Raw genomic sequence first — 27478 nt, forward strand, 5'->3', positions numbered from 1 at the left:
AGGTCTGGATTGGCAGAGTGTAGTACCAAATCCCCAGGCCTATTTGCAGTAAGCAACAACAAATACAAAGCTACACAGTACTGGCTAACTTTCAGGAACTAACTAACCAACAAAGATTCAGCAGCATCTGCTTAACCTGAGAAGAGGGTTTATAAAGCAGGTGCTGTCCACGCCCCACTCAGACCTCACAGACTGTGAGCACAAAAACCAGCACCGGATCCCCTGCCGTGCACAGAGCCTGTAACCACTGCACAGCAAAAGACCCGAACCGGAGTATCAGCTGCACTCAGGTTACTCCGCTTGCACTTGTCTCCCGGTTGCCATGACGACGTGGCAGCACAGAGCAGGAGACCCTAACAAGCTGTCAACCATTTAAAATCCACACATTTTAGTGATTCAAATGGGCCAACTTGAAGGGCCTTTAGGACTAAACTTAAGTCCCAAGGCACTGTAGCAGGAACAAAAGGAGGCTGAATGTGCAGCATTCCCTGGAAAAAAGTGCACACATCCTGTAGGTTAGCAATTTTCTTTTTGTACCATACAGTCAATACTGACACTTACACTCTCAAGGAAGCCACCCTTAGACCTTTGTCCATTCCTGCCTGAAGGAATGCTAGGACCCTGGAAACTCTGAAACCTAGAATCAAATTTCTGGTCACTGCACCATTGAATATAGGCTTGCCATTTTCGGTGATAAATGTTAGCTGAGGAAGGTTTCCTTGCTCTGAGCATTGTTTGAATTACCTAGTTGTGAGAATCCTCTTGCTTTCAGGATGGAAGTCTCAAGAGCCACGCCGTCAAAGACAGTCGATCCAGGTGCTTGTGATAGCAAGGACCCGGAGACAGTAGATCTGGATGTTGAGGGAGTAGGAATGGAGCATCCATCGACAACCTCTGTAGATCTGTGTACCAATGTCTTCTGGGCCAAGCCGGAGCTGTGTGTCACGGCGCCCCTTCCTTGTTTTGCCTTTTGCATCACCCTGGGTAACAGGGCGATTGGTGGAAACACATAGGCCAGACGAAAGTCCCATCTCACTGACAGGGCATCCACAAAGATCGCTTTGTGATCCTTTGTTCTTGACCCGTATGCGGGAACTTTGTTGTTCTGACGGAAAGCCATGAGATCTATCTTCAGTAACCACCACGTGGCTACCAGAATTTGGAAGACCTCAGGGTGTAAAGCCTATTCGTTTGCATGGGGAGGCATTTGGAATGGCGTGTTGACTGAGAAAATCCGCTTCCCAGTTTAGGACTCCAGGAATGAACACTGCGGACAAGGCTGGATGATGAAGTTCTGCCCACTTTAACGTGCGACTTACTTCTTCATTGCGTTTTGGCTGCAAGTTCCTCCCTGATGGTTGAGGTACGCTACTGTTGCATTGTCCGAGCGGATTTGGACTGGTTTCCCCTGAAGGATGTCCTTTGCCTGAATAAGTGCCATATATATGGCCCAAAGTTCTAATATATTTATTAGCAGGCAACTCTCTTCCTTGGCCCACTGCCCCTGGAAGCAACTCCTTCCTGACACCGCTTCCCAGACCTGAAGGCTAGCATCCGTTGTCAGAATTTCCCAATCTGATATCCAAAAATTACTCTCTGAAGACTAATTCAACACAGCCCCAAAGTGAGTCATCCGTTGTGACGGATCCAGGGATGACTTTGCCCAATTTACGAGCCAACTGTGACTCTGCAAACAAGCTATTGTCTGCCGCAAATGACACTGAAGAAATTCCTGAGATTGTGCCAGCATTAATAAGTCGTTGAGGTATGGAAAAATCCTTATCCCCTGCTGACGGAGATTAGATGCCATTACCATAATTTTGGTGAACACTATGGGAGCTGTGGCCAGTCCGAATGGTAGGGCCTGAAACTGAAATTGTTCCTGGAGGAAAGCAAACCTGAGATAGCGCTGATGGGACAGTGCTATAGGAAAATGAAGGTAAGCATCCTGGATATCCAGATATACCATAAACTTCTCCGGCTCCACGGGCAAAATAATGGAACGTAAAGTCTCCATATGAAACCGAGGCACCCAAATGTACTTGTTCCACACTTTGAGACTGAGTATGGGCCGGAACAATCCATTTGGCTTCTGGACTAGAAACAGGTTGGAATAAAAACCTTGTCCTCATTGTGCAGGAGGAACTGGAATTATCAATCCTGACTGAAGCAAATCTGAACTGCCTCTTGCATAGCCCTGGCCTTCGTTTCCACTGAAGACGGGCTGGTACAAAAAAACCTTTGAGGAGTGTGTTTCTTGATAGCAAACGCATAACTGTGAAATACCGCTTCTTGCACCCAGGCATCTGTGGTAGAATGCTGCCAGATCTGTGCAAACTGAAGAAATCTGCCTCCCACCCTGGGGTTCCCCAGGTGGAGGCCCGCACCATCAGGCTGATGGTTTATCTTCTGATTTGGAAGCCGGCCCTCTGGTAGCCCAATGCGTTTTAGTCTTACCAGACTTGTCAGTTTGAGACGGTTTGCCATAACCCTTTCCTTTTGATTTTCCTTGAGGTCGAAGAGCTTGAAATCTAGGCTTGGATTTATGTGTGGAAGGAAATTTTACTTTCTTGGAGTCTGCTTCTGACTCCAAAATACTGTTTAATTATTTATCAAAAAAGAATATCTCCAGTAAAATGCAAAGACTCCTGAACCTTCTCAGATTCTGAGTCAGCTTTCCATGTACGTAGACAAACTGCTCTGCGAGCTGCTACTGCTGAGGCTGATGCCTGAGAGGCAATTGTACCCATATCCAAGGCTGCTTCTTCCATAACAATAGCTGCCTGTTTGATATGTCCAATATGGGATTTTTGCTCTCTAGATGCCATTGAAAGGTCATCCTCCAATCCATCAGCCCAGGCTGCCACTGCTTTTGCCATCCAATCCGAAGCCATGGCTGTCTTATGATTGCCCCAGACAAGGAGAAAACGGTTTTAAGAAAACTATCTATTTTCCTATCCGTGACATCATTTAATGATGTTAAAGGCAGAGGTAATGTAGATTTTCGCACCAATCGGATGACATGCATATATACTTTGGGAGTCACCTCCCTTTTTAAACAGTCCCTAGCCGGAAGAGGATAATAGGAATTCCATTTACTTGGAATTCTAAACTTCTTACTGGGTGCAACCCAAGCCTCTTGCATAATTTCCGTCAGCTGTTCTGACCTAGGAAACTCAGTCCTACGTATTTTGGGACATTTAAACACAGGTGCCTTAGATTTTAACAAAGGCTCTGCTGCCTCCTCTAAGGATAGAATGTGTTTCATAGCACTAATTAGCTCAGGAATGTCCACTGAGCTGAGGCCTTCCTCCTAGTCTCTGTATGCAGACCCAGAGTGCGATGAGTCCTCATTCTCCGACGAGTCCTCCTCTGAAACATGTGTAGACTGTGAAGATTTTGTTTCATGTCTATGTGATTTACTTACCACCGGCCTTTCAGCCTGTTTGTTAAGAGGCTGCCGATTCCTGTACTGGATGTGATAATCCACAGGTGGAATGTTGCACGTAAGGGTTAATAGGGTAACCTATCCCTGGTATAGGAGCTGGCATTATCCGCTCAGCTATAATGGATGTCTGTGCAAAAGTAGCCCATGGGGGTTCAACCTGAACCTGCCTCGGATTATTCAAGAGGCTTTGGTGAAAGCTACAACAATTTGCACAGAATCCATTTTGAACCAGATCCTGAGAGGTTAACCCAGCTTTGCAAGACAAACAGGACATAAGTGTTGGTGCTGCTGTGGAGAGTGTATCCTCCTCACCCTTGCCTCTCTTAGACATGATAAATAAATCACACACCTTTAAAGTGTTAACTACACAAATTGTGACAGCTATCACTTTAAAATTTGTTAAAGTGACACACAATCCGATCCCTTTCTGCTTTGCACAAGTATTGAGGATCAGAATACACAGAAACGGACAGAAAATAGTGAAGTCAGCAATCACACTAGCAATCAGTCACAGGTTATACATTAGTATAATAAGCAATATGAGCACATAATCAACTACAGATACATTTCAAGTATGTAGGAGAAACATATTACTGCATTACCTTATATAGGAGTATTCAGTCACAGCGAAAGAAAACAGCAGCAATAGTTTACAGAATCATATGCATCAGGCACTTATCGAACTATTCGTACCAAAGATAGATAGAGACTTAGTGCTGTAGCACCCGGCTCAGGAGAGTGGGATACAGGGAGAATTCACCATGCTTCCAGGGTCGATCATTACATTAGTGAACGCTGAGTGGATCCAGACGCTATTAGTGTACACAATCGCCCCGTAAACCTACAGTGAACACAGACGCCCAAGAGAACACAGACACACCAGAATACAGCTGCCTATACTGCGAATGGGTCCTTTTAAATACACAGCATCTTAAACGGAAGCGGGAACTCAGTTCATGGTGGGAAACTCAGAGGAAACTGGTCATGAACTAGGGATCGCAGCCTCATATACCCCTGTAGCCTATGATTCCTGAGGCCTAGCACTGGTACACACATGCCATTTCAGTGACTGTTCAATAGTCTCCATCCCGAAATAGTGCAGCTGTGTCTCACGTTTCCCCTACTAAGCGGAACCGATGCCTTACCTTCTCCCTGTGCTCTGGCCACAGCCTGGTAATGTCTGCTGGACTTGCTAGTACATCCTACACAGACGCCCGCCGAAACAGCACTGTACAAATGGGTAAGCGTTGTCACGACCTGGCGGGGAGTTGTTGGAGTGACTATTTCTAAGGTACGTATAAAGACGCTTTTTAGAAAGATCTCTCAAAAAATATAGTAAGACTATAAAAATAAAATAAAAAGCTTATGGCTGCTAAAAACTAGCAGCCCATTGACTGTTGTCCAGCTCCTGCCGCACCAAACAAAAAACTGAATTGCCTGAGCCAGAAGGCGGGGATATAGGGACGGGCCCGTTGCATTCTGGTTGGCCGAAAGCTTTGATCATTTGGTGCCAATCCGCTGTCGCTACCTCATATCCCAATGTTATCCTGTGGATAACCTGTGGACTCTGCAGGAGAAAAAATAATCCATTCTCTACCTGTTCTTCCATTAAGAATCTCTAGGAGGGAAGTGGGAGTCACAAAGTTGCTGAACTTAATACACTAAAGAGATGACTGGGTAGAGATGTAGCTCCTCCATGCTGCTCTACATATTCCAAATCATGGTTTTCAGAATTTCCAACTGGTCTGGGCAATGACGGACTGGGGCTAAGAATCGTCCCCAGCTTTGCTAGTAGGCGCACACGGGAAAAGGGGCGTGTCCTGAGGAAGTAGAGATGCTCGGCCCGGCTGTCAGACAACCGGACCCACCCATCGGGCATTTGCCAGATGGCCATTGTGGCCATGGTTCTGGCAGCTAACAAGGAATGGAGACTGCAGTTCTGAAATAGTGCTGTTCAGCAAATGTAATAAAAGTCTGACAGAGCTAAAAAAGTGTTTGAAATAAGTTATTACTTATTCTAGTAGCAACCTATTAAATAAATGAGCATTGTTCAGCCTTAGCCTGATTTTTAGCTTTACATACAAGTCACTGTAAATGACTCTGTTACATTCACAAAACGATTTACTTGTTCACTATCCATCATAAGTGAAATATTTCTGCATTTTAAACCAATCTATAATTTTATAATATTTTACATTTTGTTTAATGAATTGGGTAAGTTTTATATATTAGCCTGCAGAAAAGGCGGTTTAAGTAGTGCGTGGCTGTAAAACAGCTTGTAGGTCACAACAGAGAGGAACCCCACCTGCGTAAGCGTAGGCTGTGTACATATATTTTAACACTTACTACAGTTGGTTCTACATTAAATCACAAAGTTAATCAATTTGACAAGTGTTGTAGGTGTGCATATATGAGATGCAGTTACTATATCAACAATTACAATATCGACATTGCTGATATGTCAACATAAAACTTGTTGACTTGTTCAAAATGTCGACATCTGAAATTCTGTAGAATTCCAACATTAGGCTTAGGCTGTGGGAGTGGAGGCTTAGGGATAAGCACTAGAGGGAGGGTTAGGCACTAGAGGAAGGGTTGGGCTCTGGGAGTGGAGGGTTAGGCACAAGAGGAAGCTCTAGGGGGAGAGTTAGGGTTGGGCTGCAGGAGAAGAGGGTTAGGCACTAGGGTGAGGGTTAAGAATAAGGGCGTTACCTCCTGGTAGATGACACCCAGAAGTCATCATACGCTGACCACTGGACCCAGCAGACACCGCCAGAGAGCTCCTAGCAGGTAAGTGATTGCTGCACCGCTGAGGTGGTTTTGTGGAAGTCTAATCATGTCAAAATTTGATCAGTGTCGACATGCTATTCAAGTCGACAAAACATACCAAACCCGCATATGTACAGTAGCTTGACAACTTTCTATAAGTTTGTGACATGCTCTGTCAGTATGTTATGCCACATCTTTTACAGTTAAATGCCAACCTATTCTGCCCCATATCTTTTGGAGATAACAACTACAGTAGATTGGTGTCAAATTTCAAGACCCTTGAATAAAATATTTGTTACAAAACAAATTAATTCATGAATAAATGTAGCATACCCTGTTTGGAAGAATAAAGGGGGAAATTTACTTAAGGCAAAACCGATAAATAAAAACAATACTGGACATTTCTCTAATGCAGTCTAGAAAATGATAGAATCTGACTGGTTGCTATGGGCATACAAAGGGAGAGAACAGAAGGCTCTTGTGTGGGCGCACTCTTAGGAAAAAAGGTTGATCATTTGTAACAATTCAGAAAGTTTTAAGACATAACTTTTAATTACATTGGTAAAACGAAGATAACCTTCCCAAGGATCTATGAAACAAATAAGAAATTTGAGAAAATATTAAAAATGTTCTGGTCTCTTTGATTCAAAAAGTATTTGGAAAGGTTGTAGACATTGGATTGTCATACCCCCATTTCCCCTAACCAGTACAGGGTTTCTGTATTGATGGAACCGGGGGTTGGTCAAAAAAAAATTCCAGCCATGTTCAAAACAGATGCTTAATAAATCTGTTTCATTTACCATTGAAAAATTGGGAGTGTGGTAGAACATTTTTAATATTTTCTCAAATTTATTATCTTCGTTTTACCAATGTTATTAAAAGTTATGTCTTAAAACTTTCTGAATTGTTACAAATTATCAACCTTTTTTCCTAAGAGTGCGCCCACACAAGAGCCTTCTGTTCTCTCCCTTTGTAAGTCCACGTACTTTCTGGCTTTGGGTGCACCACCAACCAGGACAGCATACCTAAGAAAAAACGATAACATACGTTGTTTTCTCCCTATTATTAAGGGCAATACACTGTCCAATTTTGGTCTTTGTCTTTCGAATTTATAAACTATCATATTTATATAAATCCTGTGCCAGATCGCCCTTTGTCTTTCTGGTTGCTATGGGCAACAGCAGCACTTGTCTATTTTAGAAGCTTTAGTAAATCTACCACACTGTCCCAATTTTTCAATGGTAAATGAAACAGATTTATTAAGCAGCTGTTTTGAACATGGCTGGAATTTTTTTTTGCCAGAATAGCATGCCAAACAAAACAAGATGGTTGTGACAGGCGAATCAGAAGATGAGGACTCCCAATACACTTTTAATGAGGGAACCATAATGCATTGATGAAGAATAAAACAAACAATAATACTCTAATGGGCTAATACAGGTTGAGTATCCCTTATCTAAAATGCTTGGGACCAGAGGTATTTTGGATATGGGATTTTTCCGTATTTTGGTATAATTGCATACCATAATGAGATATCATGATGATGGGACCTAAATCTAAGCACAGAATGCATTTATGTTTCATATACACCTTATACACATAGCATGAAGGTAATTTTAGCCAATATTTTTTATAACTTTGTGCATTAAACAAAGTGTGTCTACATTCATACAATTCATTTATGTTTCATATACACCTTATACACACAGCCTGAAGGTCATTTAATACAATATTTTTAATAACTTTGTGTATAAAACAAAGTTTGTTTTTTGATGGCTCAATGTACACAAAGGTTTCCCTATCTCACTCAAAAAAGTCCGTATTTCGGAATATTCCGTATTTCAGAATATTTGGATATGGGATACTCGACCTGTATTTATATTTTAAGATATTTCATCGTAAAAATAATGTTGCATTTGATCATTAGAGGATTATTATTTATTATATTAAAACATCAATATTATTAGTTTGTGTTGAAAGGTGAATTTATGGGGGAAGGTGACAACATTTGTTATTTATAACCATTTATAAATTCATAAAATAACAAATGTTGCCCCCTTTCATACATTTCTAAATACATTTTTCTTAGCTGTCCTCCAGGAAATCTTTCTCCCTCCCCCAATCATCTTCAAAGTATGGCTGCAAGTCACACATTCAGATTATCAGCATGTCCTGTGATGGCACATGGGTTGGTTTTTACAAAGCAGACTAAACTCATGTGTAATGTGGCTGTGATTGCCATGGTAATATTTAGAAAAAACAAACCCCACCTAAGTTTATCTTGGGATTGCTGAAATCAGCGGGAGATCTGAGCTGAAGAGAGTAGCAGATAGAGTGATAGAATGTGAATGTTGGAATGTGTCATGCGACTGACTCGCGTTAAACCATGTACTGCAGCAACCTTCAAGGCTCTTGTGTTTACGGTCTTGCCCAGCTGATTTTGCTAAATACGGGGAGCTGTACAATAAAGTTTAGGCAATATTCAAAATTTCCACCACCACATAAATAATTATATAATAACTGAATGTTGATTAGGTTAATGTAATCTCTGTTGAGAAAGTAGGATTTAATAAAGTATGTACCAGTAGAGTTGTCAAACAATCACTTTCGTGTAAGAAACCACTCACCTTGCACCGGACACCTGTCTAGTAAAGAGCATGGATCCAAGCTGTGTGACGGTTTCTCCGCCTTTGTTATTCAGATTCCCCAAAGACATTGCTGCATTGTGAGACATAAAGAAAGGAAGGAATGATGTATGCTGAGACACTGCCCACTGCCAGCTGTTTTGGATGGCAATTTATCAGTCGTTCCTTCAATTACAGAATTTGTGACGGGTAAACAAAACAAAGCCATGTAATACAGTCTTCTTACATGAACTAGAACGGTCGGATTAAAGCAGAATTATAGAACAGGGACAGACTGGGTTACTCTTGGTTGTTAGCAAACCCAAAAAACAAGCAACTGGGCAAAACCATGTTGCACTGCAGGTGGGGCAGATATAACATGTGCAGAAAGAGTTAGATGTGGGTGGGGTTTGTTCACACTGAAATCTAAATTGCAGTGTAAAAGTAAAGCAGCCAGTATTTACCCTGCACAGAAACAATATACCCCACCCAAATCTAACACTCTCTGCACACGTTACATCTGCCCCACCTGCACTGCAACATGGTTTTGCCCAGTTGCTTGCTTTATTGGTTTGCTAACAAACCTAAATAAAAGGCCCAGAGGTTTTTGCTTCCATCTCACGCTAGCATGGATACATTATTCACACAATTGCACGGATTACTAAGGTTGCAAGCCATTTTGTTCTGTTACAAACAAAAGGTGAATTCAACAAGTCATGGCCAACCTCAGGTGCTCCTTATTATAGGTTATCCCCTCAGGTATATTACGAGACCTCTGCGAAGCGAAACTCTTTTACCTCTGAGGAAACGGCCAGGTTTGGAGGTGGAGAAATGCATTAGTTTCCACTTCACAGCATTACAAGTCCGGTATCTTAAGCTCTTCACGGAATGGATTATCCTTCAGTACTTATACTACTTCATTGAAAGCGCATATCGGACAGCCATCCACAGTCATCAGCAGCACTGCCACTACATTCATTAGGAGATGCTCTCCCATTAGAGCACCCAGTGATTTGCAGCCAGACGGACATTACACAGACACCGTGGATGCACGGTTCAACTACGCGGCCTGTCTCCGGCTCTTGCTTCCAGTCACCAGGCACGGTAAGAACAGAGATTATCACTCCCGAACACTAAGCTGATACATACCTGCATGTGACATATGAGGGACTGGAAAATTTTGTGCATTTTTATTTAATCGGGTGTGTGCACTAGCGGAGACTATAGTGTATACACACAAGACTCGCAAAAACGATTCTCTGCCTACCATTATATACTATGCTCCTTTTGGACTTTTATGTGAAGAAACCGTTCTGCCTACAATATCTGATTTTTGACCTAAATACCAGTATTAGGGCTTGCTATATTTTAATAATACATAGATCTGTACTGTTATTATATATTGTTTATTTGATATGTGAGATTTTTTATTGAATTGCGTTTTATATATTTTTATTGGGATAAAAAAAACTGCACTTTATCTGAGAGCACTCCCATTATTTTCAATCTTACTTTTTATTTACTGGTCTACATAAAAAAAGAATAGAAAAAATGAAATGGCATCATTTAATAGCATAAAAAGCTGCAATACCAACATCATCATGCTAAACTAAACAAGCCATCTAAAAAAGGATAACAGAAGTCACCTCTGTGTTTCATCACTAATCTCAAAGCACTGCAAGGACTGTACTTTTATACAATCACAAAGTGATGACTTTGAATATGATTGCATGTTACAATGGAGGGTCTATTATAGTCATTATTACTTCTCTACGGGGGGTGCAGAATGATTTATTCCACTTAGCTCCTTACTATACATATGACACGGCATCACTATAGCACAGTTTACTGTATATACTGTTTTTAAGATATTTTCATTCATTCTTAAGTTAAAAAGAAATAATGTAAAATAAGGGAATGAGGTTAGGGGAAGGTGTTGGGGTGGTTGCCTACCATTACTACACACAGACTAGGGCAGCAAAAAAAAACAACAGAATCAGACAATGTCTGATATACCGGATAGGCGCAGTGCAATAATGCAGCATGCCAAACTGTCGAGGTATAATTAGAATGTTTTCTAAATATTGAGTCCATGTAAGCCTACCATTCTGATAAACAGCTGGAGCGTAATAACCAACATATAATAAAACGGTGTATTGCTAATGTAATGTGCAGAATCCCAGGATGTTCTGAGACAACTATTACCTGGCAGTTGAATACTTTATCGCATTAATAGGCTTAATGTCACGCAGCACAAAGCAGGAATCACAGACCATTTGTACTCTGCACTCACACTGCGCCACACAGAAAAGAATCCATTGATTGTACGAAGCCATTATGTCCGGCCTAAGTGCTTACAGTAAGTATCCCTTTGTGCTGATAATACAAATTCATTGTAGGCAGAAGCAACGAACACAGGACACAATGTGCCTAATATAAAGTTCATTTCACACAACCTTGTGATGTATCTCAGTATATATCAGCAATGTGATATTGCAAACTGATCTGCTATCACCATTTTATTTATAGATAAGAAGAATGTTCAAGTATCAAACACACATTTGTGCATCCTTCAACATTATGTTGAAAGCCAAATATACTGAGCAGGTTACATTCATTATTTTAACATTAAAAATAAGTGTTTTCTCCCTGCAACTTCCAACAGCTTGCCAGAGCTCATTGAGATAATGGCACAGAGAGCATCTGCAGGTCTACGTTAGGTGATTGGCAACCAAGCCAGCCCTAGGCATAGGCAGTATAGGGAAATCCTAAGGGCATCTGGAAAAGCAGAGGCACCCAAACATGGTCCTCAAGGCACCCTAATGGTCCAGGTTTTAAGTATATCCATGCTTGTCCACAGGTGACTTAATTAGTACATCAATTTGATTTAACCATCTATGCTGAGCCATGGATATACTTAAAACCTTGAGGACCACGTTCGGGAACCTCTGGCCTATGGGCACCTGTGCAGGCTGGACATCTAAGATCTGCACCGCTGGTTCCAGATATCAAAAGTCCTGGCTGACAGTGGCCTCTGATGGGATGTACAGACTTTCCGTCACTGCTGTACTGTTGCCTGTCATATTACATGACAAGCAGCACAGCAGCAGAAAGCCCTATACAACCCAGCAGCGATCATACAGCTTCCATCAGTGTGACGCTGTCACGTATGCATCATTCACAGCAGAGGAGAGAAGCAGAGGAAAGCCACCAAGGGTAAGGAAATGATGAGAGCTTGTTAAACAGATAGGTTGGGGATTGAATTGCTGGACACAAACAAAGGGGAGATATTTGTTTGCTTAGACACACAAGGGTGAGAATTTGATAGCTGGAGACATACGAAGGGGAGATTTGAGGCTGGAGACACACAAGGGGGAACGATTTGATGGCTGGAGACACTGACACCCTCTACCTCCCTTCCTGGGAACAGTCAGAATCTTGCCTAGGGAATCAAATTGGTCAAGGCCAGCCCTGCTGGCAACATAAGCCTGGCACCAAGGCAAAAGGAATCCAAGAATGACTTGTCACTATTTTATATTAAATGGACTGGCTGCATGATTGGATTGGCTGGAGCGACTACCATTATAAAATCCAGAAAATGTCTAGACCGGTCAGCAAGAGTCTTGGAAAGTATATATATATATATATAAAAAAAAACCAAAAAAACCCCAACAATCTACATTTAATATGAAACCTATTGAAAAGTTATTTGTTTCAACACAAATTGATATTACTTACCTAATGAGATGGGATTATGCGGAGTTTTCAGCAACTGCTCATTGTATTTTGCTGCCAAGACCATTAGTTCATTGGAGAGATATGCAAACAGTTCCTAGAAGAAAACATCTGGATTACTGCAAGAGTAGCCATCACCTACACATTAGAACTCAAGAAAAGGTTTTAGTAATTAAATATGCTTACTAGATACAGCAAAGGAGGCAGCATGTTAAAGCTGTTAGTTTTCTTCTAGATCTATGCTTTGACATGCCTACATTAAGTAAGCTCTCATCTGGGCAGCAATGATTATTCATGAGTATTAATGAGAAAGTGAGCAGCCTAAGAACTGGCAGGAGCATGCTCAGTATGCTACAGAGTCATCAAATTGCCAGCTTTCAGTACATTGGCTCTAAATGATCACATGAGATCACAGTAGCTTCTGCCCACACCTACACCTAATTTAAAAAATGGCATTTAAGACACAACGATGAAGGGGCACTGGTATGTGTATTGCAACAAAGCTTTTAGGGGGATATCCAATAAGGCACGGAATTACCATGCAGGTAATGATCTGGGTTTCACACCTGGAGGTATTCAACTATTATGCATTTTCCCCATATTCTGTGTAAAACAAGAGATCTATAGGTTTCCTATGCATTGAATTCCAAGGGATGCCTTTTAACGCAGACTTTTCCACTCAGCTCGTAAGACTGCGAGAAATAGTGAACCTTCAGAGCTTGATGTGCAGGAGATGCAGAACCTAGCTGAAGAGGGCTAAGCCTACAATTAGCTACAGAGTTTAGGACAGGGATTCCCCAACCACAGTCCTCAAGGCACACTAATAGTATAGGTTTTAAAGATATCCATGCTTGAGCACAGATGGTTAAATTAAAATAACTTCAGTACTAATTAAGTCACCTGTGTCCAAACATGGCTATCCTTAAAACTAGGACTGTTAGTGTGCCTTGTGGACAGAGGTTGGGAAAACAAAATTTATGGTAAGAACTTACCTTTGTTAAATCTCTTTCTGCGAGGTACACTGGGCCCCACAAGGATAGACATTGGGGTGTAGAGTAGGATCTTGATCCGAGGCACCAACAGGCTCAAAGCTTTGACTGTTCCCAGAATGCACAGCGCCACCTCCTCTATAACCCCGCCTCCCTGCACAGGAGCTCAGATTTTAGTTAACTAGCCCAATGCAGTAGCAGGAAAAGGGATGACAACGGTTAGTAGCCACATACACCACACTCTCACAACAGGAGAAGCGTCAGCGGCTAATGCCATACCAACCCAAAGAAGCAAAGTGCGTCAGGGTGGGTGCCTTGTGGAGCCAAGTGTACCTCGCAGAAAGAGATTTAACAAAGCTAAGTTTTTACCATAAATCTCGTTTTCTGCTGCGGGGTACACTGGGCTCCACAAGGATAGACAGTGGGGATGTCCTAAAGCAGTTCCTTATGGGAGAGGACGCACTGTAGCGGGCACAAGAACCCGGAGTCCAAAGGAAGCATCCTGGGAAGCGGCAGTATCGAAGGCATAGAACCTTATGAATGTGTTCACTGAGAACCACGTAGCCGCCTTGCACAATTGTTCAAGGGTCGCACCACGGCAGGCCGCCCAAGAAGGTCCAATAGACAGAGTAGAATGGGCCGTGATGTGAGCAGGAGCCGACAGAACAGCCTTCACAAAAGCATGTGCAATCACCATTCTAATCCATCTGGCCAAAGTTTGCTTGTGAGTTGGCCAGCCCCGTTTGTGAAACCCAAACAGTACGAAGAGAGAATCAAATTTCCTAATGGAAGCAGTTCTCTTCACATAGATACGGAGAGCCCGTACCACATCCAAAGACCTCTCTTTGGGAGACAGATCAGGAGAAACAAGTGACGGAACCACAATCTCCTGGTTAAGGTGGAACGAGGAAACCACCTTAGGTAAATATCCGGGACGAGTCCTAAGAACCGCCCGTTCACGGTGAAATATCAGATATGGGGAACTACAGGACAAGGCACCCAAATCCGACACTCTTCTAGCTGAAGCAATAGCCAGCAGAAATACCACCTTAAGGGAAAGCCACTTAAGATCAGCTGAACCAAGAGGATCAAACGGAGACTCTTGTAACGCCTCCAAAACCACCAAGTCCCAAGGAGCCACAGGCGGGACATAGGGAGGTTGGTAAGGTCGCAATTTTTCTTTGAAACCACACCGACAAGGCAGAAATATAATATGAATCTTGAGGGTCCAGGCCCTGCTGAAGAAAAGCCAACAACTTGGCTATACTAAACTTGGAAGCGTCATAATCGTTAGAAGCGCACCAAACAAAGTAAGAATGTCAGACCCTATAGTAAATCCGAACCGAAGCCGGTTTCCGGGCCCGCAACACAGTTTGAATGACCGCCTCAGAAAACCCTTTAGCTCTTAAGATGGAAGCTTCAAGAGCCACGCCGTCAAAGACAGCCGGGCTAGGTCCTGGTAAACACAAGGGCCCTAAACGAGGAGGTCTGGGCGTTGTGGAAGTAGATTTGGACGCTCTGACGATAGGCCTTGCAGGTCTGAGAACCAGTGCTGTCTGGGCCATGCTGGAGCTATGAGAAGCAGAATTCCTTTTTCTTGCTTGAACTTCCGAATTACCCTGGGCAGGAGTGAACCGGAGGGAACACGTACGGCAGCCGAAACCTCCACGGCACCGCCAGCGCATCCACGAATGCTGCTTGAGAATCCCTTGTCCTTGCTCCGAAGACCGGAACCTTGTGATTGTGTCGAGACGCCATCAGATCTACATCTGGAAGACCCCACTTTTCCACTAGGAGTTGAAACACTTCTGGATGGAGGCCCCACTCGCCGGCATGTACGTCCTGACGACTGAGAAAGTCTGCTTCCCATTTCAGGACTCCCGGAATGAAGATTGACGATATGGCCGGTAGATGGCGTTCCACCCAATATAGAATCCGTGAGACTTCCTTCATTGCCAAACGGCTTCGAGTGCCGCCTTGATGATTTATGTAAGCCACTTTGGTGGCGTTGTCCGACTGCACTTGAACAGGACGGTTCTGAATTAAATGCTGGGCTAGGTTCAAAGCATTGAAGACAGCCAGCAATTCCAGAATGTTGATTGAGAGGAGGGACTCCTCCTTGGTCCACCGACCCTGAAGGGAGTGTTGCTCCAGCACCGCGCCCCAACCTCTTAGACTGGCATCTGTCGTGAACAGGACCCAGTTGGATATCCAACACAATTGTTGGTCCTGGAGCCACCAGAGCAGCGACAGATGGACCTCCGGAGTCAATGAGATCATTTGAGACCTGATTCGGCGAGGCAGGCCGTCCCACTTGGCTAGAATCAGCCTCTGGAGGGGGCGAGAATGGAATTGAGCATACTCCACCATGTCGAACGCTGATACCATGAGGCCCAGCACCTGCATCGCCGAATGTTTCGACACTTGCGAACGAGAAAGGAAGCAACAAATCCTGTCCTGAAGCTTCAGGACTTTCTCCTGAACACAAGAACAACCTCTGGTTGTGAGTGTCCAATAGTGCTCCCAGATGCACGATGCTCTGAGCAGGGATCAGGGAGGATTTCTTCCAGTTGATGAGCCACCCATGGGCTTGTAGAAACCGGACCGTCATATCTAGATGACGTAGGAGAAGTTCTGGGGAATTTGCCAGGACAAACAAGTCATCCAGATACGACAGTATCCTGACCCCTTGACGGCGGAGTACCACCGTCAACACCGCCATGACTTTGGTGAAGACTCGCGGAGCCGTTGTTAAACCGAAAGGTAACGCCCGAAACTGGTAATGGAGGTTGCCTATAGCAAGCCTCAGGTATTGCTGATGTGACGCTGCTATAGGAATATGCAGGTAAGCATCCTGTATGTCCAGGGAGACCATGTAGTCCCCAGGTTCCAAGGCAAGAACTATAGAGCGAAGGGTTTCCATACGGAACTTGGAAACCTTCACAAACCTGTTCAATGCCTTGAGGTTGAGAATGGGCCGGGAGGACCCATTCGGTTTCGGGACTAGAAACAGCAGAGAATAGTACCCCTGGCCCCTCTGCGCAAGAGGCACCTGTATTATGACTCCTGTATCCAGGAGGGTCTGTACCACCGAATGCAGCGTGTTTGCCTTTGTCCGGTCCAACGGGATGTCTGTCTGGCAAAATCGATGAGGAATTCGGTTTTTGATGGCATAACCTCGAGTGACAACTTCCCGTACCCAGGCATCTGAAGTGGTCTTCAACCATTCCTGGGTATACCCTAACAGCCGGCCCCCACCCTGGGATCCCCCAAGGGGAGACCCGCCCCATCATGCGGCAGGCTTGTCGGCCTTGGAAGCTGGCTGACAGGCCGCCCAGGCTCTTTTGGGCTTTGGCTTACCAGGTTTGGAAGTGCGGGCCTGCTTGTTGTACGCCTGACCTTTTGCGCCCTGGGGCTGGGGGAGGGGCTTCAGGTCGAAGCCTTATCCCCCTGCTGGCAAAACCACCGGGTACTGTGGGCTACTGAAAATGGTTTAGAGAGAAAACCTGACCTGCACCCATGCCCTGGTGATCTAGTGGGATCGCCTGTACTGCCACAGTGTCCACCGCCAGCGCGCGGCCGCCTCCCACTGACCGCGCCGAATCGCGATAAAGACCGGGTCCCGCAAGCGGGACCCACTTACCACCTCCCGAAGCGCGGCCACGCGATCCCGGAGAGCCCCCGTCGTGTGTGCCTGACGTGAAAAAAAAAACGGAGCCTCCTGCTGTAGTTACCCGGCAACCAGGGCTCGGGAGTGTACAGCGCCGCTGGGGAGAGCTGCAGCTGCAGTAGTGAATGTCTTCTGACATTTACCACCGCTGGTGCCCTTGTAGTCTTCACTTTTTTCTTCAAAAAAAGCTCTTCTTAGGGCTGCCTGGAGCAGCCCCTCTGTTATGTGTCTGCTTACTGCAGCACCAACTACAAAACTGAGCTCCTGTGCAGGGAGGCGGGGTTATAGAGGACGCGGCGCGGTGCATTCTGGGAACAGTCAAAGCTTTGAGACTGTTGGTGCCTCAGATCAAAATCCTACTCTACACCCCAATGTCTATCCTTGTGGAGCCCAGTGTACCCCGCAGCAGAAACACTGGTTTAGGATATGCCCATGGGTGTTTTATGAGAGAAGGGTGCATGCGTCAGGCTCCCACCTCTCTGGTGATGCAGTAGAATCTACTGCACATGCCAAGGTCTCTGGGAACATGGCTCCCGCACCTTGTTCTCTACTACGCATACGTAAATCACTGGAAAAATGGCTGCTGCATCCATTTTCCTAGGAATTTCTGCAGCTCAGCAGCCAGCGCTGGGCCAACAGAGTGGTATGCACAGTTTGCGGTGTGTGGGCCCCCCTGGACCCAGGGATCAGTGTGCACCACACACCCTGCGCCCATTATAGATACGCCAGTGGATATGCCCTATAGTAAGACTGCCCTAGTAGGGTGTAGTAACGTATATGGCGGCGGCCGGGCTCCCGGCGACCAGCATACCGGCGCCGGAATCCCAACCGCCGGCATACTGACAGCGTGGCGAGCGCAAATGAGCCTCTTGCGGGCTCGCTGCGCTTGCGACGCTGCGTGTACGGTGGCATGCTACGCGCGCCATGTTATTTTTTTCTCGCTCCAGGGGGGTCGTGGACCCCCAAGAGGGAGATAAAGTGTCGTTATGCCGGCTGTCGGGATTCCGGCGCCAGTATACTGTGCGCCAGGATCCCGACAGCCGGCAAACTGAAGACCACCCGCCCTAGTAATATTAGTTCTTTCAAAACAGCATTACAGATAAGCTTCCATTTTGAAAGTTCAGAAAACCACATTGTTGTGGACAATTCCAGTCCATAATGAAATATTAAACATGGCTAGACCACACAAGAAATAGGACTGTGATTATAGGGGATGTGTACTCAACTAAAAAGTGATTTAGAACATAAATTTAGATAGCCAGGCAGGATATAATTACTGCATTTGTTACAATGTATCTACATACATATGTCAAACAAATAGTTGGCTGTTAAATTAAAGTATCCCAAAGTAGAGTTCTAAATGTCATAATGAGAAGAAATTTGGTTAACCGGTAATTCAGAAGTTGTGCTAGCCATGTATTAATAACATTTTTTTTTTTTGTTATGTCCTCCATTGTGGTAAACCACAGTTTCTGGGCCTAATTCAGACCTGATCGCTAGGCTGCTAAAATTGTTGTCCTGCAATCAGATAGTCGCCACCAAGGGGAGTGCATATTCGCCGTGCAAGTGTGCGATCGCATGTGTACACCGAGCTGGTAAAAATACCTCAGTCAGCGGACAGCGGTAAATCCGTTCGCACCTCACTCACCAGTGAATGGTTTTTACCGCTGTGCGCAGCTCAGGACTTACTCCTACAGTGTGATCAGAACGGGCTGATCAGGACCGTAACCAACGTTACACACCCTCCCTGAAAACGCCTGCGATTTTCCTGACACTCCAAGAAAATGGTCAGTTAGCACCCACAAACGGCCGCTTCCTGTCAATCAGTAAGTGAATGGCTGTACAATTAGACTTTTTGCACCAGCCTGTCGCTGACCGGCGATGCCTGTTGTTGTTTGGTGACGTGCGTGCGCATTGCGGTGCATACGTATGCGCAGTTAATCACTGATCGCCTGCTGTGCGAAAACGCACAGCAGCGATCAGGTCTGAATCAACCCCTCCAGTCGAAGAACTGCTTTCTCTATAGCAGAAAATAACAGGGGTGGAATAGCCAGCAAATGATGCATCATGCTATCATTCAGATCTGACAGGGCATGACAGTCTTCTCGATATATAGCTGATTTGTAAAAAAACACACACAAAAAAAAAAAACAAATAAAAAACACACAACCAAAAGATGCATGGGGTGTGGTTCAGTGATTGGTGTGGCCAAGATGGCTGAAAGTAGCGGCTGATGACCAGTTTTGTTAATTGTTCCCATAGCACTAATAGTGCTCCTCAAGTGATTTTTATAGACACATGGTGACAATATCTGTAACCAATTTGTTTTTTTTTCCAATAAAATGAATCCTCTGGTGTACTGGTTGTCAAAAATTCTCTTTATTTTGGGCTCTATGTGCTCGAAGTATGGATACTTTACATGTAACAGCCCTGTACATAAAAGAGACTTTAATGCCCAGAGCGATTCACGTAGAGCCCTTTTCCTTGCCTGGTAAATTAGCCTGCTAATGCACGCTAACCCATAGAAAGCGGGATAAGTTCCCGGACACATGACTTAACACGTTCGCGGCATCCGCAATCAGGGCTTTTATCGTGGATTTCTTTTCCAGAGTGTTCAGGCTTGAAAAGAAATTCTTACGAACTGTGAGTTGCCGCAAGCTCTAATTGAATAGACCTGCTGCTTCGAGTCAGGTAAACACACGTGAACAGAAAGGAGAAGCAGAAGACTTGTGTGGGTGCACTCTTATTCTAAATATTAAATTCTAAGATATGTAGAAATATTAAAATATAATTTTTATTGATAATTAGAATAAAACAAAACAAAACAAAACAAAAAACAAAGAATTACCCAGATGCCAATGCCTCAACAGACAAAGCATGTGCCTAAAGTAGGTTAAAACGTTCTGGTCATACTACACATCTGGTAGGTTGAATAGGTGTGGACACAGTAAGTACTACACCCTTTTCCCTTGAGCAGTATAGAGAAATCTGTATTAATGAGACCGGAAGGTTGCTCGGTGACAAATAGGGACCCTGATCTCTAGTATATAGAAAAAGCTAAACAAGCAACAGTCGTGATTTCAATTTCATACCAGATGATTAGATAGCACAAGTAAAAGATCTCACTGATAAGGATAAATAGGGGCGGATTGGGAACAAAAAGCGGCCCCGGAAAAAATTTGTACTAGTGGCCCCACATGGGTAGCACCAGAGGTGTAAGGTCTAGCCATGGGCCATGGCAGCAGCACCCTCACCCCAAGACTTTCCAGGGAGTGGGCATGTCCAACATCAAGGGGGAAGTTAAAAAGAAATAAAATTAAATATTATGAGCACATTATATGATACACCTTCAGAATTTAGGAAACTATATCATTCTTTAGAAAGAAATATGTTCTTACTTATTACACCAACAGTATCTCAATCACTTTTCATTCAATCGTATATGTCAGCCAAGTAGGCAGAGTATACACTAGATCATCTGCAATCACAGGCTAAGTGGCAAAGTAATTTTCATATATGCAAATTATTTTGCAGCTTATTCATTATGTCTATAAATAGGACCATGTTTCCTCAAACAAAACAGGCCCCATGGGTGCATTGGCCCACCGGGAATCTTCCCTGTAAACCCTATGGCCAATCCGCCTCTGAGAATGAAAATAAAAAAACTGATACTGCTGTTAGTGTTATGTTTGAATCACACCCAAATGAATTCCAGAACCTCTACAACACTAGGTATTCCTAGGAGGTCTCCCATCCAAGTACTGACCCAGCCCAGACCCTAATTGGATTCCCCTAAAGGTGTATACACACGGTGAGATAAATCTGTAAGAATTGACTATATAGTCAAAATCTTATGAAAAGTTAGTGCATATCTCAAGGTGTGAGGCAGCTTGCGATACAGATTCAATCCCGATGCGCGCTCCCGATGGGTCGTTATTGTAAGGCTAGATAGACTGTGCAGGCAAGTCAATCTTGACTATCTAATGTACTACCTAGTACAAAGTATAGTCAAAATCGTACATAGCCAAAATCTCAAGCACAGATAAAATCTGTACTATCTGTGCTATCTGGGCTCTGGGGGAGTTCAAGGGAAATCGCATAGTCAAAATCGGGCATAGCAAGGATCTTACCGTGTGTAAAGAACACTGATTTTGCTTGGTAATTATTTATTCACCAAGAAAAAACAAACAAAAAACAAACAAAAATTAAGCCATGTGTAAAAAAAAAAAAAAAAAAAAAAAAGGAAGAATTAACAAAAAAATAATTCTTACTACTTAAATAAGAAATACAGATGGTAGTGCGTACAGGTACTGATCATCAAGTGCATCTCATTTTTTCATCAGAGCTACCACCACTGTATAAACAGCAGAACCTTCTGCAGCGGGACTGGAACATTGAAGTTTCTGTTACCATCATTCCAAGGAGAAGAGGAATTTGCAAATCTGCTATAAGGGTTTGTTGCTACCAGAGGAGGCTGCAGCGCCGATTACCTAGTGCAGGAGGGGGGGTACTAAGCACATATAAACATACACATGAAGATGTATGAAACATATGTGCTAATATGTATGCTTAGCGGTCCCCCTTTGATCAAGGTAGTTGGCACTGCAGCCGCCTCTGGTTACTACTTACACACCTTATGTATATGCAGTTGAGTGCCAAGCCAGCCTCCTGACAAAGTCACTTTGGGATGAAACGTGCCGTTACCGTATATACTCGAGTATAAGTCGACCTGAATATAAGCCGAGGCATCTAATTTTACCACAAAAACCTGGGAAAACTTATTGACTCGAGTATAAGCCTAGGGTGGGAAATGCAGCTCTAGCCGTACACAGCCCTCAGTGCCAGATATGCCCCCACAGTGCCAGATATGCCCTCATACTGCCAGATATGCCCCCACAGTGCTAGATATGCCCCCACAGTGCCTGATGTGCCAGATATGCCCTCATACTGCCAAATATACCCCACAGTGCCAGATGTGCAAGATATGCCCTCATGCTGCCAGATATGCCCTCATGCTGCTGCCAGATGTGCCCCTCATGCTGCTGCCAGATGTGCCCCTCATGCTGCTGCCAGATGTGCCCCTCATAGTGCCAGATATGCCCCCTCCCCAAGTGCCAAATATGCTCCCCCAGTGCTGGTACTTACCCCTCCGTTGATCCCGCGCTGTCTTCTGAAGGAGGGACACGGAGCGCACAGCGCGCTGCTCTCCTGTGTCCCCTCTGCATCTCCGGCGGCCGCGGCGGGTCTATTAAAGGAAGTGCCGGTTCGTGATCAGAGATCACGGAGCGTGTCCCTCCTTCACACTGCACTCCCTGTCACTGTGCACTGACTCGAGTATAAGCCGAGGTGGCTTTTTCAGCAGAAAAAAAAGTGCTAAAAAAGTCGGCTTATACTCGAGTATATACGGTAATTAGGTTGGGCCAAGTTCGGAATTTGGATTTTTCAGAGCATGATGCAAAGTGTTTGGCAGAAGTGCTCAGACTCATACTTAGGAGGGGTAAGAGTTTATTTTTAAATATCTGGTATGAATTTGTGTCTATGAAATAGCATTGTAAATAACAGTCATTTATGTACAACAGGGGTGGGGAACCTTTTTTCTACCAAGGGCCATTTGGATATTTATAAAATCCTTCGGGGGCCATACAAGTCTGTCCCGGCGCGCGCCCAAAAAATGGGTGTGGCCAGATAAAATGGGACGTGATACACATATGCCCCCAACAGTGCAGTGCCAGATCCACAATTGCCCCCACAGTGCCAGGTATACAAATGCCCCTCACAGTGCCAGGTATGCAGATGCCCCTACAGTGCCAGGTATACAAATGCCCCTCACAGTGCCAGGTATACAGATGTCCCCACAGTGCCAGATATACAGATGCCTCCACAGTACCAGGTATACAGATTGCCTGCCCCCCCCCCCCCCCTCCAACATTGCCAGGTATACAGATGCCCACCCACAGTGCCTGGTATACAGATGCCCCCCACAGTGCCAAGTATACAGATGCCCCCCACAGTGCCAGGTATACAAATGCCCCCACAGTGGCAGGTATACAAATGCCCCTCACAGTGCCAGGTATACAGATATACAGATGACCCCACAGTGCCAGGTATACAAATCCCCCCCCCCCCCGTGCTGCTTACCGCTCCTTTCGGCGGGACACGGAGGAGAGTGCGGCTATGTTGCGTGGCGGCGTGTAAGACTTGAAACCAGCCGCCGGTTCGAGAGCCAATCAGAGCTCACGGACCTGCAGCCGCGGCTCCTGATTGGCTGCCGGTCCGCGAGCTCTGATTTGCTCACGAACCGGCGGCTGGTTTCAAGTCCTACACGCCGCCGCCAGCCGACAATAGCCGCCTGATGTACAAGTTACAGTAGCAGGTCCCTTTCTAGGGGCCTAATTCAGACCTGATCGCAACAGCAAAGTTGTAAGCAGTTGGGCAAAACCATGAGCACTGCAGGTGGGGCAGATATAACATGTGCAGAGAGAGTTAGATTTGGGTGGGTTATATTGTTTCTGTGCAGGGTAAATACTGTCTGCTTTATTTTTACACTGCAATTTAGATTTCAGTTTGAACACACACCCACCCAAATCTAACTCTCTCTGCACGTTATATCCGCCCCTCCCCCTGCAGTGCACATGGTTTTGCCCAACTGCTAACAAATTTGCTGCTGCGATCAACTCTGAATTAAGCCCTATGCTTTGTACAGATACACCTTCAAAATCTGTTTTGTGCATCAAGGATCAACTACCTGTATTGCAGGATTTTTTACTCCGGAACATCACAGTAAATTTATTAGCATCATTAGTGATTTTTAATTTTTGGACACATATTTGTTTGACTGTTCACAACAATAAACTGCAAAACACACATTGCAAACAATTATAGGCATGGGGTTTGGTCTACACACTCACATTGAATATATGGAAAGAAAAGTGCATCACCACTGTGAGTGGCCAGGAAAGCAGGATCACATTTGAGACTTACTGATCTAAGCGGGAATTCAGTTAGGCGCAGGGTTTGCCGTGTAGGTAATAGCTCCGTGTTTCATAGGGGTAATTCCAAGTTGATTGCAGCAGGAAACTTTTTAGCAGTTGGGCAAAACCATGTGCACTGCAGGGGGGGGGGGGGGCGCAGATATATAACATTTGCAGAAAGAGTTAGATTTGGGTGGGTTATTTTGTTTCTGTGCAGGGTAAATACTGGCTGCTTTATTTTTACACTGCAATTTAGATTTCAGTTTCAGCACACCACACCCAAATCTAACTCTCTCTGCACATGTTATATCTGCCTCCCCTGCAGTGCACATGGTTTTGCCCAACTGCTAACAAAGTTCCTGCTGCGATCAACTCAGAATTACCCCCCATGACCGGAGCTATTCATTTTCCCTGAGTGTTTAACCGATACTTGCTGAGTGTATGGGTTTCCCCGTGCGCTAAACCCAAGCAACTCAATTTTAACCCAGGCTTTTTCTCAGAACACCGGAGGCTGCGAGGAAGAGTTCTCCTGCGGGGATTAATGCACAGGGTAAACCCCGCTAACTGAATCTTGCAGCAATTTAATTTGTTAGGATATATCCCAAAATGTAAAATGTCCATATACTGTGACATTTTTCAGATTGTTCCAAAATGATTAATCCTTTTATATGACAGGTGACCTCCCTCTCCCCGTTACACCTCGCTACAGGCTATAGATACGGATGGCCTCCATAGCCATCTGAATGAGGTCACAGTAGATGGGCATTCAGGAAGCAATCAAAATGTGCAGCAATAATCAGATATCCATTTCATATATCTCAGTACAGTTGCATATCTCTTGGGCAATAGAGAGCAAAACTAAACATGACAATTGTGCAGTCTACAGTGACACCCACAGGAACATACTACTGGCTGCAGGGACACCATAGTATCTAGTGTATGTGGTTGCCAGGCATCAGTTAACATGCAGTGTAAAGTAGAGTGACCATATTATCCCTTTTACCTGAGGATTGGGCTTTAGGTCACAGATTATAGTAAAAAACAAACTAGAAATTAGGGGTGTACAATGCACAGTCCCTTCTTAACTTCGTTTGCACAGATTTGTCTGGTCAACTGTGTATAGGTTTCCACTACTTAAACAGAAAGGTAGTAGCACAACATTGAACCAGGTGGCCCTAGCAGCGTTACAGCGCTGACCACACAGTGCAGGGGTGCTTAGCATATATAAACATACATGTTATGTTGTTTGAACAACATTATACAAGTATTGTCATCCATCCGGGGACATCGATCCACAAATAAGCTTAGGAGCCAGAGCAGGGTGAAGATTTGATTACCCTGCCCTATTTTAACACCTGCGGCTCCTAGCTTACCTTATTGGTACGCTTTTAGTTGTTTTATGAAATTGTGTATTAAAATGTGTGTTAATTTTATGATTACACTGTATGTTATCAGTTTTACAAAATCACACCCACACAGTCACCTGTATTGTGAGGTGACCATTGTTTTGGCCCTGCTATAAGTCCACTGAAAGGTTAGGCGCCCAGGGTACACCACTATCCCTTGACATATGTTATGGTGTATGTAATATATGTGCTATAAAGTTAAACCCAGGTAAAGCCTAACGCTGAGTCCCAGGGGTCGCACGAGAGCTGCAATATGCACATCACTGCCGATCCCCAGGATAACCGGCTGGCGCATATATTACATGTATGTACTGGCAGGTTATCCTGGGGGTCGGCAGGATAACCCCCCTGCACTGTGTGGTCCGCGCTACAGCTGCCGCTGGTGGCCACACAAAGTATTTTTGTTTTTAAAATAAATCATTATATGGACATTAAATAACATCTATGAAACCTGTGGCACACAAGTTAAACAATTGTCATTGGGCAGAGCAGAGAGATAGCTTGTAAGACTGCTGTAGGATTGTTACACTTTTAGCACAAGGTTACCGTACACACTAGAGTCCTTTATAATGTCCTAGATACTTAAGGGGCGTACACACAGAGAGATCTGGGCTTAATTTCTAAGCAATCTGACTAGATTGCTTAGAAGTTAAGCACGGATCTCTGTGTGTATGCCCCACAGCGATAGTGATGCGCAGCCCCGCGCATCGCCGGTACTAGATTGGCATGCATGCCGGCACAATCTAGCACATACCTAATTTCACCGCTGGGTGAAATGAGCGGCCCCCTTCCCCCTCGCTCGCTCAGCACACATCGAGAGAGTTGTGTGCTTAGCGGTTGTACTTTTGTAACCTTAGAGATGTGACTAAAATACATATTTTGTGACAGGACATATGGTGCGGCATAGTGATAAAGTCTTTGTGCGCCAGACAGAACTATTTGGTGCGATACGTGGACTGGTGGATATAGACACATCTGTAAGTAAAACATTACAGGGCCGATAAAAAGTTGTATGAAAGTTATTTGTGCGGATAGATCTTTTTTCTTCCTTAAAAATGTAAGCACTGTGCATGCTCCAGACCCCAGTGCGCACATCTACGGCCGATACAGTGTCGTACACAATCCTCCACTTGCACCTCAATGGGTAAAACTGGGTAGCATAAGGGCGTTAGCATGTAGGCTACGTTTAGCAAAGGTGTGTGGACAGGCCCATGGGCTATGCAGAGTCCTGCACCAAGTATAGCGCTGGTGCATGTGTGCACTTATAATGATGAAACCAGCGTACAAGCAGCGGCAGTACCATTGCACAGATGTGCACAATTCACGATACAGGCGAATATCCGCATTTAGTTGTGCGCAAGCAATGCTGTAGCAATTCCGTCCGGCTTGCACTCAACTCTGCACTATCTCCAATGTGCGTGGCTAGATTTACTACTGAAAGTCTAAATGCGGTTTTTATTTATTTTTTGACATAGCCATAGATAAGAATGAGCCTTTGGTGATAATTCTTAACCCCCCTTTACCCCCAAAAAATTATAAAAATGCAAGAAACATATAGCACGTGCAGTTGTATAGAAATTACGTTAAGGAAAAGATACAATGGGGTGATCGGCATATGAAGGATGACCCCTTTGGCTATCGGTGATGTAAATCTCTATAGGTTAAATTAATAGTAAGCTAGGTTTAATCAGATAGTGAGCAGATAACGCTGTAATTGGGATTTCTCCTTCAGCTGACTGGTGATGTGTGTACAGATGGTCACCCTGACTCCTACCCATCTATAACACACATTACGTATCAGAGGAAGGGAATATCACTCAAGTCATCCACATCAATCACTGACTTTTTCTAACTTCTAGCTGTAAA

At 44.4% G+C, this 27478-nt stretch overlaps 1 protein-coding gene across 2 annotated transcripts in view; it reads right to left on the reverse strand.

The window, feature by feature from the left end:
• SEPSECS (Sep (O-phosphoserine) tRNA:Sec (selenocysteine) tRNA synthase) overlaps window positions 1–27478 on the reverse strand; it is a 103784-nt gene that overhangs the window by 14590 nt on the left and 61716 nt on the right. For both annotated transcript variants that reach the window (XM_063921914.1, XM_063921923.1), the window contains exons 8-9: window positions 12580–12673; window positions 8845–8935 (exon numbers count right to left, since the gene is read on the reverse strand). In XM_063921914.1, coding sequence (XP_063777984.1) covers window positions 8845–8935; window positions 12580–12673 — 185 coding nt within the window. The remainder of the gene's footprint in view (window positions 1–8844; window positions 8936–12579; window positions 12674–27478) is intronic.

This window comes from Pseudophryne corroboree, chromosome 1, assembly GCF_028390025.1.
Source record: "Pseudophryne corroboree isolate aPseCor3 chromosome 1, aPseCor3.hap2, whole genome shotgun sequence".
In the NCBI taxonomy this organism is placed as follows: domain Eukaryota; kingdom Metazoa; phylum Chordata; class Amphibia; order Anura; family Myobatrachidae; genus Pseudophryne; species Pseudophryne corroboree.